Source organism: Xiphophorus hellerii, chromosome 15 (genome assembly GCF_003331165.1).
Source record: "Xiphophorus hellerii strain 12219 chromosome 15, Xiphophorus_hellerii-4.1, whole genome shotgun sequence".
NCBI classification, from domain to species: domain Eukaryota; kingdom Metazoa; phylum Chordata; class Actinopteri; order Cyprinodontiformes; family Poeciliidae; genus Xiphophorus; species Xiphophorus hellerii.
In genome coordinates this window covers 6248363-6269921 of record NC_045686.1, presented here as the reverse complement: position 1 = coordinate 6269921, position 21559 = coordinate 6248363, and the positions used below count along the sequence as shown (strand labels likewise).

The 21559-nt window shown below is 38.6% G+C and overlaps 2 protein-coding genes across 2 annotated transcripts in view; both read right to left on the bottom strand.

Annotated features, from left to right (window-relative positions):
• akap12b (A kinase (PRKA) anchor protein 12b) overlaps positions 1-5939 on the bottom strand; it is a 46090-nt gene extending 40151 nt beyond the window's left edge. Inside the window, exon 1 of the mRNA XM_032585871.1 lies at positions 5630-5939. Within this exon, the coding sequence (XP_032441762.1) occupies positions 5630-5758 (129 nt within the window). The 5' untranslated portion in view covers positions 5759-5939. The remainder of the gene's footprint in view (positions 1-5629) is intronic.
• A 4575-nt stretch (positions 5940-10514) lies between these two features.
• The window catches only part of mthfd1l (methylenetetrahydrofolate dehydrogenase (NADP+ dependent) 1 like), a 28317-nt gene continuing 17272 nt past the window's right edge, over positions 10515-21559 (bottom strand). Inside the window, exons 21-27 of the mRNA XM_032584858.1 lie at positions 20868-21007; positions 20667-20708; positions 19293-19396; positions 18972-19149; positions 18254-18361; positions 18003-18155; positions 10515-12227 (exon numbers count right to left, since the gene is read on the bottom strand). Coding sequence (XP_032440749.1) covers positions 12138-12227; positions 18003-18155; positions 18254-18361; positions 18972-19149; positions 19293-19396; positions 20667-20708; positions 20868-21007 — 815 coding nt within the window. The 3' untranslated portion in view covers positions 10515-12137. The remainder of the gene's footprint in view (positions 12228-18002; positions 18156-18253; positions 18362-18971; positions 19150-19292; positions 19397-20666; positions 20709-20867; positions 21008-21559) is intronic.

The window sequence follows — 21559 nt, the reverse complement described above, 5'->3', positions numbered from 1 at the left end:
GAACCATCTTTCAGCTTTCAGGATGAGTTTCAGGTTTTCAGTTTCAGTTTGGAGGCTGACAGATGTGAAAACTTGTGTTTTTGTGCTAAAGTTTCAAATTATCTTCAAGGCAATTTCATATTTCTTATGAAATCTTCTGTTGACCCTGAAGAAATGAAAGTCTTCTCTTTAGAGTTTCTAGTTTTATTAGATCATTGTCCTGCTGTTTATGATTGTGGTAGAGGGATACATTGCTGGTACTAATTTGGTGTCAAATGGATTTTATAGCAATGTTTTGACATAGTTCTCTAGCTATAAACTTTATATATATAGATATTTATTTTTTTTACCATTTTTTATCATCAATAAACATGGTACCAAAACAAACTTGGGTCCTATATTTCATCTAATTGTCATGTGAATTTTAAGGAAATTTTTGAAATGTTACAAAAAAGGAAAAAGAGAAAAATACAAGTGGGTTTCCATCTACTAGTTTGGAGCAAATCAACCACAACGCAGAGCAAAATGCTGTCAGATATTGTAATAAACACAATCCAAAGGTTTCAAACTAGCATGGACCACAAAATAGAGAATCCTCCCCTCAGAACCTGATGATGGGACTGAACCCCTGCAGCCTCTGGTAAGGCACACAGACCTTCAGTGGATAGGAAAGTTTGCTACATAAGAACATATTTGGCAAATGTATTTTCATCTCTATGTTAGTGCACAGACTCTTTTTCAAAAAAGCCAAAAACCGCCTCAAGCGAGTGAATAGACAGAATTTTAGCAAAACTGAGAACGATTTTACAAATTTTGCTTTCTTGGAACCGTTTCTAATACGACACTTCAAAATACGCAAATACAAAAAAAAACATTGATGGAAACATAAATACAGTTCTAGTCGTTTTTAATTATTGCTCTGACTATAGGTATTTTATTCCAGCCAATAAACTTCTGAATCAATATTATGGCATCTTCTCCTGGCTTTACCATTTTGACTAGCTGGTAAACATTTTAAAAATGCATTATAGGAATTATTAAAGGTACCAACACTTGTGGCACTGGTGATTTTGTGAAATTTGTATACTGAAATTACCAACAAGAGCAGGATGTGCTGTGTAGGATGAACTTTGTGGATTTTAAAGCAATGATTGTGCTGCGTTTTAAAAGAATAAAAGACCACAGCTGGTGACTGAAGGAAGTCTGCAGGTCTTTTAAATCCTTTTTGCTTCAGAGATCACTGATGAGTTTCGTTTGTGGGCCATGTGAAAGTAGGACCCATTCCTTCCCTGTCAGCACCCACGTTCTCCACGGCACCGGGTCCGCTCCTTCTTTCTCTACCTGAGCCCATTTTGACTCAACCTCTGTCATCGGAGTCCTTTTAAAATCAGGCAGGAGGGAGAACAGAGGGAACAATCGGCTGATTCATCTGGCTTTGTGTCATGCTGACGCCTCACCCCCCCCCTAACTTTCTCTCTCTCTTTCTCCAACTTTTTTTTTCTCTCAATCTCGCTTGGATGTACTCGCCCCCCTCTCCCTTCGCCCACCCAAAACGCTGCTCCCCATCCAGGCCCGTCGTCAATGAATCTTCTGTCTCGCTCCCCTCCTGCCTCCCCCCTCTTTCTCTCTCTGCTAAACAGGATAATCAGAGCCAGGGCAGCATCTGATCAGCCGCAGCTCATTACACAGGAACGTAAAAGCTTTAATCAGCACACTTTACTTTACATAACAGGGTGTTGGATCATTGGAGTCACCTGTCTTTGCAGTTGTGATGACCGAGTGAAAATTAAGTGATACAAAATAATGCAAATTCTATAAACCCAAATCTAAAATGTCTCAGCAAATATGTTTATCTGAGCTTACTCTGAGTTAAGCTAAAATTGACTGAGGGAGTTTGCTTTTATCTAAAATGATCATGTAGTTAACATGAAATAAAATAACTAACCCCTGAGGAATTAGTCCTGAACTGATTAGTTTACAACCACTTTCTTCCTCATTCTGGTTTTCAGTTTAAACAGTAAATCGTCTTCTGAAGGTCTAAATGTGTTGACATGATTAGCTGTGAACGAGAAAATGAACGGGCGTCCCCAATAGAGGAGCTGATGAGTTTTTAACGCATCTTCTGAACATCTAAGAGCTGTTTGACTCTCTGACAGTGAGGACACTGGGACACAGCTTCCACAAAAATGATCATTAACAATCATAACCTGCACACAGACTCTAAGATTAGATCATTGTATCGTTTATTGTTAACTGGGGGGAAAAAAAATCAAATGATTGTGATAAGAATATGTCATCTTATTGTAAGTAGAGGTTTGTCTTAGCAACCACAGAGTCTAATAATCTCGATCAGAGGACTTCGGAGATTATGTTTTATACACTGACCCTGTTTTGAGTTGCTATTTTCTCCTTGACCTGTTTGCTGTGCTCTATGATCTTCATGATGCTTGGTTGCTCCATAAAATGTTCTCCACCAAATATATAGAAACTTCACAAAAGGTAAGGTCATTTTATTACACATTTTCCGCAACAAGGCAGCTCAAAGTGCTTTACATGAATTAGAATGAAATACAACAAACCAAAGGAAAGAGCAAAAGAAGAAAAAAGAAGGTAAAAAAGTACTAAGTTTGTTGTAATTCCTGCTCTGGGTTGAGTGAAGAACAGATGGATTTACACACACACACACACACACGCCCACGCACACCCCCACACGCAGGACCCCTCTCCCCCCCACACACACACAGAGGTGGACACATTGAATTATAATTAAGTGACGTCTGAAGGAGATCGGTTGTACTGGTTTTTATTTAGGAGTGTCAGAGAAAAGGGGGATTGTGAAAAAAGTCCGTTTTCTTTCCACTCAATTCTATGTATTACTTTGCGTTCCCAAAAATGTTGCTAAAATACATTAAAGTTTGTGGTTCAACCCTATAAAATATTTCAAAAATGAATATGAATACTTTTGGAAGGCACTATACAGACTTTTTTTCTATTTATATGTCATAAAGATCAGAATTATCCAGTGATGAGGGGTAAAAGAGCAGATTTTATTAAAACCCATTGGAGCTCCAATGCCTAATGTGATTTATTTTGACAGCATTTGTGAGGTTGAGGCGATGGTAAAGCATGAGGAAGGCGTGTCCCGGTGGTGGAGAGACACACACACACACACACACACACACACATTTCTAAAATTCCTCTGCGGAGTGAGGAGGATATTTATCGTCTGCGTATCAAGCATGGGAGCTTCGACCGCATCAACCAAGCACACGTTATCACCTTGCAAGCACAGCCTACTTGCCCTCTCTCTGGTCCCAAAACACACCACAACATGCAGCTGTACTTGAATGCATCATGTTGTTTGAGCAGGTAAATGTTTAAGCTTTAAAATGTCTGACAGATGCATTTCAAAGTGGAGACCTGGCTTAGTGTAATGCTGCACAGCTCTGCTCCCTCCCTCCTCTTTGAGATGGTGAAAAAATAAAAGACTTGATGCAACAGCCAAGGTCATGGTTCCCTTCTGCCCAAGCAACAACTTTCCAGGTTTGCACAGTCAAAAAAAAGACAGCAGTGTATTATAAAGTGTCTAGACAAAGGCCCAAAGGGACTGAAACATTAATTAGAAATGGTAATTATGAAACTGCACAGCAGCAGGAGCTATAAATGCACCTGTTCCAGCCCTGCAAGGGTACAAGCGTGCTTTTTCTGAGGTTATGTAACTCTGGAACTGGATCATGTTAAAGTCATTACTCTACTAGGTTGTAAAGCTACGCAGATGTTTCACGAGTTTAAACAAAGTAACACGAACCGATAATTTTCTAAAATCGCCATGCTTTCGTTAGCAATCACACAATTTCTGCGCTTAGATCAAACAACACAAGTGTTGTCTTTGAGATAGACGAGCCGCTACATGTTTCCTTCGGTCTGCATCACCTGCTTTAGCTGGAATCAGAAAGAAAAGTAGATTTAGAGCCCTGGTGACGTCACAATACGTGACGTTGTGCCAAAATTCCTGCGAAAAACGATGTGAAGACAGTGATGCCAGTGACAGGAAGCACAAACTATACCACAACTTCCAAGACGTTATGATATGAGGAAATGTGGGCAAAACAAGAGTCTCCCTGGAAAGGAAACAAGTGTGAACAGATGAAGCTGTGATAAAAATCTGCAGGGACGTTAAGCTTCCAGCTTTGTTGGTTTTACCGTCCTGGAGGTCTTTCAGGAGAAGCAACAAAATGTGACCTGCTGACCTTTCGCACATAAAAATGTCTGTAAATCCAGCAGATTATACAGAGCATTTATGAGACAGGTGGTGAAACACACACACACACTTCAGAAGGTGTTTTCTGTATATTAACATAAAAGGGCAGCAAAAACACAATAAAGAATAGTTTTGATAATTTAAGATTTGTAGTTGAAGTTTTATTATTTGGTAGTCTCCCTGTCTTATCTGTCAAACATGACCTGCCCAGAGAGTTTAAATCATGGTTTCCTCTTTTAGTGAGGAAATCATCTCCAGGGGAAAATACTTGATTTAATTTAGAGGAGGAGTTGAAACAATTGCTCGATAAGTGGTCTAGCATTTTAGTCAGCAGCTATTTTCAAATTGATTTTCTCTTTAGGTTCTGCATTAAGTAAAAACTTCTGTCTTCCTCAGCAGGGTCAACATTTGGTGCTTCTTTTTGTGCATCCATCCATTTTCTATTTCCATGGAAGCCTTTGCAATTTCTGGTGTCTTTGATTCTGATATTTAACTAGTTCTGACAAATAGATCATAAAATAAAGTTTCCACATGATTCCAACTATCAAAAACATAGAAAACCGAAAGAGAAGCTGCACAGAGTGTAGAAGATATGGTTAAAATACCATTGTAAAATGAACACAAACACTTAATGTTCGTTTAAAGTTGCTGATGCAAACTAACACCAGTCAGATACTGAATGTGGTGATCAGCACCATTGTTTACTTATTAAATTTTTTTATTTATTTAAATATTTTCCTATTTTTCCATCTTTCCATATTTATAATGTTGGTAAATATTATGTATTCCTATATTTAGAAAGTTTTGGATGTTGGGTTAAATCAAATCTATTATTTTTATAATTATCCTGCTATCAAATCTTTTTTGTATTAATTTCATTTCCCATCCTTTTTTTCCTCAAAGGATAATTGATTTCAATTGTCCACATCATGTGTTTTTGGCTGCACTAAAATATTTTTTATTAGCCATTTCTTTTTTATTATTGGAGACTAAAAAGACCGGGGGAGCCCGCTTTACATTTAGAAGCAAAAAGCAGTGCAAAGTCACCTCGGAGTCCGTTTTATCTCTTTGGAAGAATCTGTTTCTTTACGTTTTCAAACAGCTAAAAACACATTTATACGGAAGGCTGCTGGGTATCTGAGGCTCTGTAATCTGCCTGGCTGTAAATTTGAAGCAGTCTTGGCTGCATGCTGGCGTTTTATTACTGCGGGACTGCAGACAAGTCGACCCATTACTCAGCAAAAACAGGCGCACATGGAGCGCTGCGGAACATTGCAGGAGGTTGTTGGGACAATAAGTATGTTTGCAGACATGAAATCCGGAACGTTTATCTCTCTGCCTGGTGCAAAGGGCTGTCTTAGAGGCCGCACGGGTTAAAATGAGCTTTACCTTTCCGTCCAGGACGCCGCTTCCCTCCTGAAGCACCTTCACCTCTGCGCTCAGCTCCCCGCCGGAGGCTGAAGCTGACGCATCCTCCTGGATCTTCCCGTCCCGCTGCGATGAGCCCTGTGCTCCCATGGCGATCTGTCGACACAATGTGCACTCCGCTCGCCTTTGATCAGACCAACTAAGCCACAAGAGGAAGAAAGAAAAAAAAAACTATTGCACCACTGCGAGTATCCAAAGCGTCCGAATGAGAGCGGTAAGGTGTAGCTCCGCCCCGGCTCGGCCTGGATCCGGAGTGATGAAGTGTGAGGACCACCAAACTCTTGTTTCTTTTCTTTTCTTTAGGACATTCCCACCTCCTGCAACTCACTACCGCCTGTGTCCCGTTCAGCTTCAGAAAAGATGCTGATGGAGGAACAAACAGAGGAGAGTGAATAAAATAAATAATTCAGCGCTTTGGGATTCTTCGGTTGAAATTAGATGCTAAAAATAAAATTAGAGCCCATCTGAGAGATGATCCTGCAAGTCCATGCAAACACCAAGCACCTCGGAGGGCATCCTGAAAATTAGATCACTGCAAAACAGATAAAACTTGAAGCTTTTTTTTTTTAGGACACGGTGGAAGTAAAAGAGGAGCTTTTTAAACCTAAATGCCAACACTCAACGTTACATAGAAAATTTACACATTTTACGACATGAAATCTACAGAGTTCCTTGGTATTCCCCCCCCTTTACTTACCTCCTTCCTTCTGTGTATAAATAACCAGAATAAATGTTCTCAAAGAGGTTTATTAGAGAAGTCAAGAGAAAGCATCATGAAGACCAAGGAACATATCAGACATTTCAAACAAAGTTAGCTTACAAAACATTAATTAAATCAGTGTTTATTCCATCATCTGAACATGGACAACGTTTAAATTTACTAAGACATATTCATCATTCAGTCTCTTGATATGTAGACCATGTGGAGAAATACCCATAAACTTACTAGCATAGTAGGACTAAATAGAAAAAGCACACCACAATTTTCAGCTTTTTATTTTACCAGTGTAATATTTTTCTTACATTTGGCTATGAAGTAGCAGCTTGCATTTGACTAAAATCCCAATAAAATCCACTCAAGTTCTACTGCTCAGAAAGATCATTCATGGGTAAAATAAAACTACAAAAACTGTCTCTGTAAAACAAGAAAGAGAGGATTATCTTAGAAAAAACTAATACATTGTAAAAGTAGGGCTGCACAGTAGCACTGTTGCCTTGCAGCAAGAAGGTCCTGGTCTTTCTGCATGGAGTTTGCATGTTCTCCCTGTGCATGCGTGGGTTCTCTCCGGGTACTCTGGCTTCCTCCCACAGTCCAAAAACATGACTGTCAGGTTAATTGGTCTCTTTAAATTCTCCCTAGGTGTGAGTGTGAATGGTTGTTTGTCCTGTATGTCTCTGTGTTGCCCTGCGACAGACTGGCGACCTGTCCAGGGTGAACCCCGCCTCTCGCCTGGAACGTAGCTGGAGATAGGCACCAGCAACCCTCCCGACCCCATTAGGGACAAAGGGTGAACAGAAAATGGATGGATGGATGGATGGCATTGTAAAAGTAATAAAGATATGCTTATTCTCTCTGGTGCTTCCTAAAGACACATTTTCATTGTGGCTCTATGTGGCTTTGTATCATATTTTCATATTTCTCTACAACTCGTGATGCTGAAGCAACATTTACTGTTCCTCTAATTTGGCTTGCAACAGCAGGTTACACTTGTTGATTTACAGGTGACTGTGTAAGTGCGGGTGCGTGGAGTATCTCTGGCTTCCTGGTCTTCAGGTTTCAGTGTTAATTGCAGGTCAAAACTTCGTGCAGGTTTCTTTGGAACTTTAATGGAAGACAAATAACAGTCTGAGCTCCTTCATAAAGCAAAGTTCGCATAGCATTAGTCTGAGAAAATCAAAACCAGAACATTCTGAACCAGCAGAGACTGAAGGAAACACGATGAAGGTATAGGACATCTTGAAAACTTTTAAGCATCAAAGTGTTCACAGGCGACCCAATTTTAGAATAAAAATCTAACTGAAACTAATGTGAACAATTAGACCAGTGTGAATTTAAATATGCATAATGTTACAAACTTCATTTGCGCACTAACATACATGCATCTGCAGTGTTAACAGGGTTAGCATCTCCCACTCACAAGAACTTAATTAAATTTAATGCAATGTTGTTTAGTCAAATTGAACCTCTATATACTAGGATCTTCTAGGAGAGATCAGATTAAGACCTACATAAAGAAAGATGGTTACTGGAGTTTAAAGAGTTAACTTGTTTGGTCCACAGGGAAGAGAAAGCCGGAAATAAAATTCAACCGATGTGATGCATCACGACATGTTACTCATTAGCCGCCCATGTGTTGTAATAATCTGTAAACAACGCCACACAATATAAAAAGCAACTTGGACTTTAAAGTATTAGGTTAGAGAATAAAAAAAGTTAGTTAAGAATTTTGTATTACAAATAATTTATCAGTCATTCTGTTGTTTTTTTCCCCACTCATTTTGGTGAGAGGTTGACATTTCTTCATCTTGTGATTGTCTTTTAAACTATTTCCATAGGCGGGTAAATGAAGTGAAATGATTTCAGCACAGAATCCCTTGGGATTCCCTGGAGAAGAGGAAAACCTGAGTCTCCCTGCTCAAGCTGCTGCCCTGCGACCCGACCCCGGATAAGTAGAAGACAGAGGATGGATGGATCATAAACTCAAACATGGAGTCTGCTCAGTGTTACTTTGATCTGGGTTGGATGAGATGAGTTTCCCAGTAAAAACCCTCCAGTGGTATTTGGTGGAAAATAATAGATGAGCACCTCATGTCCAGTATTAAGAATAGTGAAGTATCAGTGATGCTGTGGGACAGTGTCTCTTCTGAAAACCCTGGAAGCTTGTTACAGGATTTTTGTTGTTTTCTTTAGACACCATCAACGCTTAAAGAAAACAAAGTGCATGGTTGGATAGTAATGCACCTTAAAGACTGAATTTCAAAAATCATGCTACTGTAGCAAAATAATTGAGGTTTTTAGTGTCTTTACCAGGGATGCAAACAGAGACCAAGTTAAGTGGCTGAATAGGGCCTCCACACCACTAGTGTTCCAAGGGGGAACACTAAGTTTTATATATTTAAAATAGCATTGAATAATGCAAACTAAATCCTATTACACATGGAAAAACCATAGCTGTTACACTAATTATTGGTTAATATCATCCTGCTGTTGGCTGCTGCCACTGTTGGGGAAATAAAGATCAAATTTGTTAACCGTAAATTTAGTGTTTATCAAGAATTGTTACTTTCAAAAAGTTAAAAAAACACTTAAATACCACTCTGCATTTTCAAATCTACATTTTCTTAGTTCGTTGCTCCTGTAAGGTGAAAATCAACAGCCACAGTAACACTGGTATGACGTAATTACAAATTATGCTAATGATAGCAGGTATGCCATGGAATGACAAACCGTCCAGTGTTGACATGTTGATATGTGGGGCCCCAAATGAACGTCTGTTTAGGGCCCCAAAAAGACCGGGGCTGGCCCTGGCTGCCAGGAAAGGTCAGAGGTCCTGCATTTGGGGGAAGATTTAATCAAACGTAACAGCCGAGTTGAAAGACAAAAGTATCTGAGATGTTCAGCAGTAATCCTAATGTCATTTAAGGAAGGGAGAGGAGTGAAGGAGGGTCTGATTAAAGTGAAAGCCTTTCCGGATGCGTCAGGTTTTACGCTCAATAAAGTGACAATGCAAGGGCCTCTTGAAAGGCTCAAAGCTTGCCTGACTCCCAACACTGACGCATTCACAGAAACCTGACGCTTTTCTCTTCTTAGCTAAATAGGATTTTGCCAGGCAGTAAAGCAGATCTTTTATTGGAAAAGAACAAAATGCCCAAGCATTTCATTTCATTGAGTTGAAGAATGCGGCCCCACGGTTTCATGTCTGATGAGGGCACCAGGAGATGTCTGGTCCAGGAACAGCAGGGTCCGACACAAAACGAGACGGCTGCATTTGCATGAGGGCTGGAAGTGTCATGATGGGAGACAGATGTTGGCCGACAGCAAGAGGCCGTTCTCTTCTAAAAGGATAACATCTCGGATATTCGATATTATAAACTCAGGCATCATCATTTTGGCGATGAGTTGTCAAATACGTAAATTGAAAGAGACGGTTAAAATTGTGATTTCTAGTCCAGATAAAGCTGCCCAGTTCCCCCAGTTTGAAATAATCTAAACCAGTTTGGTCTGACACATCCACTGGGACCTGTCCTTGGTACTGAAATTAGTCTCTTTAGTGAAACATTACCAACAAATTATCAGAAACGATCAGACACGTACTCTACCTTGAGCAAACAGGGAATTTCCAGCAATGAGGAAACAAGTTTCCATGAAAAACGACCTCAAATCTGTCATCGGCTCAAAACAGACAGACTAAACCCCATGACTTACTCAGCACGCATTTATGCAACACTGAAAAGAAGAAAAAAAAATGACAGGATTCCTGGAGCCGAGGCTGCAGCTTTAACTGCCACATCCTGACGGTTTGAACATAGAGAACAACAGCGTGAGGAGGTGTGGAATGCCGGCTATGCACGCATGTAAAACGACTCCATGTCGCAAACACTTCATAATGACAGATGCTGCGCCCTGCGGTGCTGCTGAGGGGCCCCGGCAGCCAACTTTCAGGCGTGCTTCCAACACCTTAGCAGACAAGCTGGTGTTTGGGTACAGAAGAAATGCTTGGAGTCTAAAAGGTTTATAAAAAAAAAAGAGCAGGAAAGAGTTTTTATTTTAGCACTGAAGCGGTTCCAGCAACACTATGAGGCAATAAGACATGAAGAAATAAACAGAACAAGCTGAAAACAAGAGTACAGGATCTCTGAGCCAATAAAAGATTTATTAGAAAGGCACTTGTGATCACCGAAAATGTTAAACATACATTTGTTGGAGTAAAATATATTTAACACCATTCCTGCTTTTGAAAGCCATGTTTAAGTCCAATAAACCTGAACAGCCGACTGAGTTGAATTCAGTCACAACTCGTATAACAGGCTATAAATAAGAGTCTGAGTTCCCACTTCTGCTTAATTTCAGACCATAAGAAGACATTAATAAGCAAAACTAAATAACGAGGACACTTAATATGTAAAAAAGACAAAAACTAAAGATTTGAATAACGGCAATCACACATACAAGTCATGAACACAATTGTCAAGTTTTAGTTCATCCACCAGCATTGTAGAGAAAATGTAACAGTTTTAGCACCATTAGAAGGACAATGAAAAAACAAAATCAAGTAGACTGCAAACAAATCATAATACGTTGAAACCATCGACAGAGCAATGACATCAGTGCTTATATAGTCATGCCGAGTATGTGGCACAGCTGTAGATTTTTGGCTAATCAAATAAATGTGCAAAGAGAGCATAAACCGAGAGTTCAAAATACATTTGACTCTTCACAATATGTTGCTTTATTGTTAACTAGAATAACAAATGATCCCAAGAGCTGCTGTTTGATTTGCTACTCCTGAAGCCACAGTGTCAATCTAATTTAAAGCTAGTTAGGTGAAATGAGTCTGCAGGACTGTTACCACATTAAGCTTTTATCTGCTCACACTGGCTGCCTGTGTAATAGCTTGAGTCCCGAGGTATTTTGGTTAATATGTGCTCTAATATCAAAAAATTCGGCCCATTTTAGCACAAGGCTGTTAATGTGCCGCTACTTTAAAAGCTGTGGGAGTGTTGGCCTTTTGAGGAAATGCAAGTCATCACAGTGAGTCAAACATATAGGATATAGTAGAGTGTGATAGATCCAGAGAAAAAAAACCTAGAAACACAAAGAAAAAAAAAAATGTAGGAAGAAAACCATACCGGATGAGGCAGTGAAACATTTTATAAACTGCAAACCTTGATAAAAGTAATAAAATCCCAAAAAGCTTTTCACATTTTGTCAAGTTACAACAATAATCTCGATTTTAAACTGGGACTTTTAGCAAGAGAATAACAGAACAGAGTGAATTTAAGGAAATTAAATGAACTTTCAAAGTGACTTACAATAATAAATCTGAAAAGTGTTGCAGGCCATCAGGTAAGGCAAAGTTTTAGGTTTATAAACAGTTTTAGCTAATTCAAAGAACAATAATACATTATCTGCCATATGATTCATTTTCCTCACTTTCTTCTGATAGCCCTTAATAAATACATGTAAATAATACATGACACTCTCTTTCAGACTTTCATTAGTCAAAAAAAATTGTATGAATTCATTTCTGCCTTACTTTGTGTTGATTAATCACTTAACAGCCCAATTTAACACAATGCTGTCTGAATTTAACGTGACAAGCCAATAAAAATGTCCAAAGGTTATTAAAACTTTATAAGACAAAGTAATAAATAAAATGTAAAAAATGCAACTGCTTATGACCTGGCAGCTGCAGATTCAATTAGCTTAAATTGAATGAGATGAAACCTACAGGAATATCTAAGTTGCTCAGAAAAGGCCGGTGATCTCCTCCGTTTCAGGATCAAGGTCGATGTCATAGAAACAGGGGCGGGTGGGCAGGCCGGGCATTGTGCTCATCTGAAAAAAAGAAAAGCAACATCAATTTTTTCACTATTATTGTTTACTGCTCCAAACTGAGCACATTTATTTTGAGTCACTTTAAAGGTGTTATAATACTGTAGGCCTAATCCAGGAAGGAAACTCTTGATAGTTTGAGTTGACAAAATCCTTCAGACTTCATTTTCTGGAAAAATTCATGAATATGTCAGTGAGGTTAAAATTAAAGAAGGTTACAATATACATAATAACCAAAGCCATAAATTAGACTATTCACCACAACACAGCTGTTAGAAACCAAAAGATAACCTACAATATTCAACATCAAAACCTGATAATTAGAGTGGGATCAACCCCCACAAGTCCAATAACAACAATCTGGACTCATTTAACTGAATGTCAACAGTGTAGAGAATGGTAGCCTTGTTCTTAAAGAGGGTAAGAGGGCTGCCTTTAAGGTAGGAAGCAGTTAAAATAGAACATAAAAAACACCAGCTAAGATAAGAGATACAAGTTTACTGCTTAGCAAACTGCACATATTTTAAAACATAATGTGAAAACTTTAAGAATAAAACAACATCTAAGACTTATGCATTTGTACAGCATTAATCAAAAACATAAGTCAGTTTAAATTACAGAAGAACGCTTCAAAAAACAACAAAATGGTCTCAGGAAGTTACTGGAAAGACAATAAGCGGTTGTATGACAAGAACAGAAAAACATTAAAAAATATTTAACACTAAAACTCCATTTGTGACGTAATGAAGTTACATAATGGACAGAGGAAACTGGAAACAATAGTAAAACTTAGACCAATATTACTGAAAATGTGATTAAATGTCTGAATTGAATGGATAAAGTCTAATCATATCTGAAACATGGCGGGTTTACATCAAAATAAAAAAACATCCAACTTCAAGCTCAAAAATGAGTAAATCTTAGTAACCCTAAACACTTTTTTATTTCCACTGAAACAATAGTGAGAACAGCCGTTCATCTAGACCAGAATGCCTTTTCTCAATAATCATCAAAACAGTTTTTTCAAGCTGACCTCAGTGAAACTACAAAGCAAGATTTCTGCTGGTTTATATGAGTCAACTTTAACTTTGAGACATTTTAAGAACCTTAACATTTAAATTTAAGGCCTGTGAGAATCACAAAAATTACCTTTGACAATGAAACTTTATTTACTTGATGTCCAAAGTGTAACTTATTGAATAACTTAAGTTGACAAAGTTTTAGCTAACCGTTAATTCTTTTTTCCTCACACATTTTTGGGATCGGACTTCATTGCTCTTGCATATAGGTTGAGTAACTTCAACACTCTTTCAAAGTAAGCACATATTTAGCTAGCTGGTCAATTTTCCCTGGTCTTCAGCCAGGGGTATTTTTTTTTTCCCCCTCCCAGAATACTCAATGCTTGAAAGCCGAGTTGTCCAGGGAAGGTGTGCTGTGGTGTGGAGCAGCAGCTGGCATCCAGATGTTCCTGATGGTGTCGTTTTTACCCCTAACCGTTATTGATAACATCTCTTAGCCAACTGTTGAATTCCCTATTTTCAAGCCAGACCTCGTTGAAAATATGCTTTCTCATGACAGAGAAGCTGTTCGTGGGTCATGTAACATGAACATTTTGATTTTAATTCTTTAAACAAGCTGTAAGTGTTTTCAGAAGAAAATAAAATCTCTGGCCTTGCAGCTTTGTTACAAAGTAGTAACACGCAAAGTCCTCGGAACTACAACAGCCGATGAAAATAAGGCATATACAACAAAATGTTTATAAACTGGGACTATTTAATACTTCAACAATGAAAAATTGAGAATAAGAAATGCATGACAATTTAGGGACAGTGCAAAAAAAGAAACAAATAATGAGATGCCGAGGAAACTAATCAAATTAGTGACATCACTGGGAACCCAGTCATGTGAATGGAGACTCACAAGATGCCAGTTTCATGTACTGTAACTAAATTAAGTAAACTGAACACAAATTGAGTCATGATTTGTTCTCAAGTGCATCTTAAACACTTTTTCTGTCTGGAAAGTCGGATCATCTAGTCCACAAACAACAGCAAATCATCTTGCTCATTAGACAGGCAGGGACATTCTTTGCATGCCTCCTTTCTACTGACCCAAGGGTAGTTTTATGGGCCCATTAGTGGAAATGAGACAGGAGGAAGTGAGCAGAGAGTTTCCTGTCTGAGGAAGCGCAGGACGAAGAGTAAACCAAAAGGGACAAAGCAGGGTGGACACGTATACACAATGTAACACAGCGGATGTAGACTGCCAACGCCTGCTCGGCATTCCGGTTGTGTTTCAGCTGTGTGACATCCTAAAAACTCCAGAAATGATAGTAGATGACTCAATTGATGAGTAATGAGATTCCGCTAAAGGAAACTTATCATCCAAAGGTGATTAAATGATTTACAGTAATGAGGAAAGGAGGAATAATAAATGAAAGTGTGTCTCTCCCAACAGTTACAGGTCTGTATGAGACCATCATTGGGTAACAACCCAGAGTAAAACTACTAAAGTAATTATAGAAATATTTGTCTTTTTTTTTTTCTTTTTAGAAAATATCAGTATTCACGCCATAACTGCAAAATTCAACTGTAAATATTTTCTTATGATCAAATAAAGCTTGAAACTACTCGTCTGCTTTGCTATCTTATCAAATATCTTTAATCTATAAGGTTGTTTTGAACAAAAATTTGATCAGTTTTGACATAACATACTCAACCTAAATCAACACACCAGCATTTGTCATAAAATCCCAGTAACTTCCTGTACTTTATTAAATAACTACTGTAAAAACACTGATATGCTGGGATCCTGATCACTGAACCATTATTGTTTCTCTATGCTGCTTAATGATCAGGCATAAAGATCAAAGTGAGGTAAATGATTTTGATTTGACAAATTACCACTTGTGGATAAGTTATCCAAAATGACAAAATAAATCTCAAAAAGTTGATTTATTGGATTGTGTATTTTACGAGAGGTTCTTGACTGCATCATCAATGCCCGTCACCATGTGTTTTAGTGGGAAACTTCTACAGAGTTTCCACCTGATTGAAACTTGGCAATGCCACTTATTTTTGCACCACATTCATTCAGTGAGCGGAAAAGGACTAAGAATTTTCTCTCAAAGCAAAGGTCTTCATATCAGAAGAAAATAAATAGTTTTTGGCACATTTTTGGTTGTTCTTGGCTTCCATCTCTATCTGTATTTAACACAGCCTTCTACTACCATCTACTTTCAAAACTAATATAGTTTATTATTCTAATATATGGTAATTAATTAGCATAATTCATGGCATTACCAAATAAAAACAGCAGAGATTGTCTTCCACTGATGTTCCATTCATTTACCTAAATAAAAGAGATGTGGATGACAGACCTTCATGTCAGAGCTAAACACTTAAGTTCAACCTTCTTGTCCTGTCAGAATAAAATCAGTCAGCAAATTTAAATATCAAAAGACTCAGACATGCGAAGCCGAAGGTTTTTTCAACCTTCAAAGCAACAAAAGATGAGCTGTTCTGCCAGTCCCCCTTCTCAAGCCTGAGAACAAGTTGGCACTTGCAGAAACACATAACACGCCGTGGCTAAAGTTGGAAACCCCACTCGGCTAAATAAGTCGCTTCATTATCCGCAGACACAATGTGCCTTTGTGGGAAAAAACCCTGCAGGACACAGTGTAGCTGGATTGTACCCCACAGCAATCTTGAAGAAGAGTCAGTCAACAGCAAAATAGTTTCTGAAGAGGTTAAAGGATCATGAACTGAAATTGATCCACTGTACAATGATGAGCTCCAACTTTTCCTAATCCCTGCACTAATTTATGTTGACTAAACATGCCAGCCAATTACAAATGAAGCTATTGTTTTATATCTGCTGTCTTTTATGTGTTTGTTCAGGTTTTTAAATCTGTTAAATCAGTTTGGAGCATTTAGAGAATACAGCATTAAACAGTTCTGTTAATTTCCCAACACCACAGAGATTCATTGTTCTGTTTGCTACTCCTCCCTGACATATCTGAAGAATGACATCAGGATGATTCTTCACCCAAGTCAAGACCCCCCATCCTTCCTTTGTAATAGAGACTACCCAGTACTCCCACACACTCTATTCCACCTGTCCCAGTCAGCTCCCTTCAAAAGTTTTAAGTTTTTTTTTTACTTGGTGCCAAATACAGCAAATATTTCATTCCTGCTCATTTCTAACACTTTGAATGTTGTATCTTCTAGAAACAGATTCAAAGGTGACCTATTATGCTTCTCTGGGCTATAGAAAACATGTTCATTACATTCTTTGCACAAAATCATTGTCAGCTCTGCCTATTTTGAGCTCCTTTCTGTTGTTTTAGGGCCTCTGTCACTTTAAATAAGTGGCTGCTGACCACGCCACATCAACTCAACATTTACACTCAAAAGTGAAAATGGCTACAAACAGATGAGCAATTATACAACTGTGCATCTTTAAAAAAAACAAGTGGTTTCTGGATGGTAAGTCAACAACAAAACACTTATCTTTTCCAGCAGTCATTGTACAGTGGCTCCAGCAGTAAAACCAGCTGACCAAACGTGCTAGAGCTCAGTTTGGGTTGCTAGGTAACAATAGGGAGGTTTTTGAAAAGACAAATTTTCCAAATCCCAGGAAATATTAACTTAAATATTAACCAAAAATGCAAGGGTGTTTTTTTTTAAGCGCTTGGGCTGTTTTGAGAAGCAGATGATATCCAAATGGAAATATAAAAACATGCAAAAAAGTTAATTTGGTCATTTTAAAAAGGACATTATTCTTCAAGACAGAAGCCTTCGACAACAATCTGATGCCAGTCAGCTGAGAAGTTCAGAGAACAGATCAGAGACTCCCTTTCTGAGTAAGAAGTCAAAGTTTAAGTGTCGTCACTGTGTGAGTGGCAGATCAAAGAGCGGTTAGGGAGAGGGGATGGATGCCAGCAACATTGTTGCTCAGCATGGCCAGCGGTTGACATCTACGCCCCCAACTATCCAAACCGGACCCTAAGGGCACGCTGGTGAAACAGCAGGAGGCGAAAACCGCAGGAAGCGGCTTCCTTCCTGCCCGGCCCATCGATGGCCAAGGGGCTCCACCCAGCAAATGGCTCCTCAAAACAATACAACAAGCAGAAAAAGTAGAAATGATTAGAAAAACAAAAACTGCTTGGTGATGAACTTAGAAATGATGGGAAGAAGGGGAAAAAAAATCCAGAATGTGAGACTATATAAGATCCTAATCTAGAATTTCTTACTGAACTAACTTAATGCAGCCACATGTAGCCACTAGGTCAAATGTCAAAGTTGGATTGCTGCAAATAATAAAAAAAGATTGTCTCAGTGTCCTTAGCAAGAAGCAGGTATACTTCAAACATAACCATTTCAAACTTGCTTTTAAAGTTTTGATTTATGAAAGTTATTTGTACAGCGGTCAGGCTTTAAATATGGAAGCTGCAAACGCCACAGACTAGATTGATGATTAGGTGGAGAGAAGGATAGATATGGATGAATGGGTGGACTGATGGATAGCCAGGTGGAGCAATAAATGCATAGATGGACACATGAATAAATAACAGATGAGCAGAAAGAGACAGGGAGGGATGGCTGGAGGGGCAGACAGAAATGATGGACGGGTGGATGGATGACCTTATTTCTGTAAAACCCTTAAGGACATAATTTTAAACCAAATTATATCAACCATTTGCCAGGGATAATATTTAGTTGTCAAAGGTATGTCTGACTAGTTTTATCATCTAAATCCTTCCAACAGCCCACTTACCGTTCCCACCAGTGGGAAAATGAAGCCTGCGCCGATGCTTGCACGGACATCTCTGATAGGCAAAACAAATCCAGTCGGTGCGCCCTTCTTGTCAGGCATGTGGGACAGGGAGAGATGAGTCTTGGCCATGCAGATGGGTAAAGAGCCATAACCCTAAATACAAGAAAGAAAAGGTTAAACAGCACAAGTGAGGGTTGCTACATGATTCCTGTCACTGTGTCAGTCAGTTATTACAGCAGCAGTGATCTCACTTGTTGATTGTAGTAATCTATTTTGCTGCTGGCCTCTGGAGACAGATCAATGTCCTCAGCTCCATACACCTTCTGGGCTATTGTTCTGATCTTCTCCAGGATCGGCATCTGTGGGAAAGAGAGCACATCAGCAAAAGGTGGATACACACACACACACACCCACACACACACACACACACACAGAAAAGTCCAAGTAAGGAGGGGAAATTAGATCAAGTAAATAGAGTACACATCTGTATGGAGTTAACGTCAAAAAAAGATTGAGGGAATAAAGTCAATGCTTTTGTAGCAAAATACAGATTCAGTGCAATGAAAAAGACACAACTAAGTCATGAGGTTCAAAGGCAACGCCATGAAAAAGACTACTTCTAAAATAAAATGTTTTCAGAATCCATCAGTGATGAACTGAGGGATACAACTTTAGGACTGAATAATGCGAACTAATCTTTTGGCTTATCTAAGAGTTTGAACTCAATGTTCACTGTTGTATTCTTGCAAAGGGAGATAAGCTTACTGTAAATGGGAAAATCGCGTTAATTTAAGTCACAATTACTCAATCTGACTAACTCAAAACAGCTGATTCTTTTTGTACATCCACAGTGTTTGGAGGAAACAAATAAATTAACATTAGGTACAAACAGTATCCAAAAATAGGCAAATAAAACATGAAAGTATTGCAGTGTAATACAACAAAATGTTAAATTACAGCTGTGTTCACCTCTGTATTATACAGGAACTGGAAATTTGTGGGCCTGCCAGCTGCCTCTTTCACCGCCATGGCCAGCTCTAGAGCGCCCCGCCCACCCTGCGACCAGTGCCGACACGGCACGGCGTCAAAAGCACCACACTCCTTGGCGAGCTGACACACCAGGTCAATCTCCGCCTGAGTGTCTGTCCTGAGAGATCACAGTGGTGACTTTGTGAGACGTGAATGATGTGAGGACGTACAATGAATAAAGCAGAAATCATGTTTTTTGTACTAAATAATGCAATAAATAACGAACATTGGTAGTTCTGGATTTCTAAAAGTTTGTCTTACTTGAAAACATTTAGTGCCACCACTACAGGAACCCCAAAGAGGTGAGCATTCTGGATTTGTTTCTTAAGATTGCTATGGCAACCACCTGCAACAAGGCTCAGGTTCTACAAGGGAAAAAAAAACAAAAAAACAACTCAGATTAAAAAACTAGATATGTTATGGTATTTTTATTTAAAATACTTGTCATTAGTATTAAAGCCGTTTTCTTTTTGTAACTTTGAGACAACTAGTTATATTAGGACTGTATATGGTAAAAAGTAGTATACAACTGAAGAGGAAGGACATTTTTTTTCCTCCAAATAAAAATACATACAAGCTCTAGTACCATGGTTCCTGTAATAGTGATCATCAAGTTGAGTTGTAACTGGCAACTTAAATTGGAGAGAGATAAGTTGGTCTCTCACACAGGAAATTTGCAATTTCAGAGGAAGTCAAGCTTAAATGCTGTTATTTCCTGTTCAACAATTTAGCTGAGGACCCAAAACAAATTTACTTTCCTTTATAACTGTTTTGAGGCTTAAATGGTCACTTTTACATTTTTTTTTTAGGGATATTAAGATTTATTCTGTCATACTTACTCTGGTAATGAACTGTGATGAAATATTCCACTCTGTACCATCTGTTATCCTGTCATTGTCCTCTACACCAAAATGGCAGCTACTCCAAAGGAGAATGAATTGATTGCATATAGAAATCTAGTGGACTTTGTGTGTGTTTCTCTGAGTCCCTTCAGACTTTGGTAACCATGTCCATACAAGTCCAATTAATGCACGTCCCTGGTACTATTTTTCTATGTACTTCTGGTTTTTATTACAAGCGTCATAATTAACTTACACTGTGTGATTATTTGCACAGCTGAATCGGCCTCAGAGTCCAGGGATTCTGGCCAGATATCAATAAACACACACACTGCACACACAAACAGAATCGCACCTCCCTTCAGCTGAGCCTCACATACCAGGAAACCACAAACTAATGTTCTGTTTGAGCTGATAATCAAATAACCATGTTCTTGCTTATCTACTCTTACAGGTGGAGCTCTGACTGCGGCTGAAAATAAAGCTGCAGCAACAAAGCATATTAGCTCAGCACAACTATAAACCTTATGGCGGCACTCTATTTTCATATAATGTCATCTCATGCCTGTTCCATGTACAGTCTTTTTTAAGTGACTTTAATTGTGATGGTTACATCATGAACCTTTGACTAAATGAAATTAAAAACTAAATGAAATTAAAAATATGCCAGGTCATTTATTTTCATTTGATTGGAAGCTATGTTCAAAACAACCAAACAGCTCATAGACACTTTCATGGTCATCTCATTTTCTCCATGCTTTATGTTTCTATGCACACTGATATTTTAAGCTCGTACCTCATCAATGTACTCTTTGGGAAGAGGAGCACCAGGTGACACCTAAAACACAGCAAAGCAGATAATTGGAAACAGAAAAATAATTGTAATAACTGCCATTGTGCTAGACATTCAATGTAATTAATGAAAAAGAAGGAAGCTGATACTATAAAATTGTAAGTCTATTACTATAAATGTGCTGGTCATAATGCATAAGCTTACATTTGGGCCACCTCCATGCATCTTCAGTGCTCGAACAGTTGCAACCAGCACCATCAAGTTGGGCCTCAAACCTGACGCCCGACATTTGATATTAAAGAATTTCTCCATCCCGATGTCTGCTCCAAACCCAGCTTCAGTCACTGGAGGAAGACACGCACGTATGATAGTAGCACTTTTTCAGCAATATCAACAAAATGAAAATTGAGCAAACTGTGTTTAAAGAATGATGGTTTGCACTGAATCACAGCTGCTGAACTGAGAAAAACATTTAAGGTGGATTCTGGAAAAAAAGTTGATTGTGTGACTGTCACCTGTCAATATTGCTTAATGTTCCACCTTATCCGTTTATTGATAATACTGCAGCTGATTTATGTACAATATTGTATGTACATACAATGCATAGTTGACCTCAATAAAAAAAAACAACAACAACAAACAGATGAGCTCATCAAGTCTTCACCAAAAGTGCAGAACATTTGGAGAGACAGCTTTCTGTCTGAGTAGTAATAATGAGTAATGGATTCAAGCTAAGTGCTTTCTAAACGACAGAGGGTCTCTGATATGGACAGCACTGAACCAGGAACCAGAAAGCTAGAAAACAAGAAGTCTACAGGCTTTGCTCAGACGCAGTTTCCTCTTCAGAGTCATTTGAGTGTGTATATATTAAGCGATTAACATTACTTCGTCTAGTG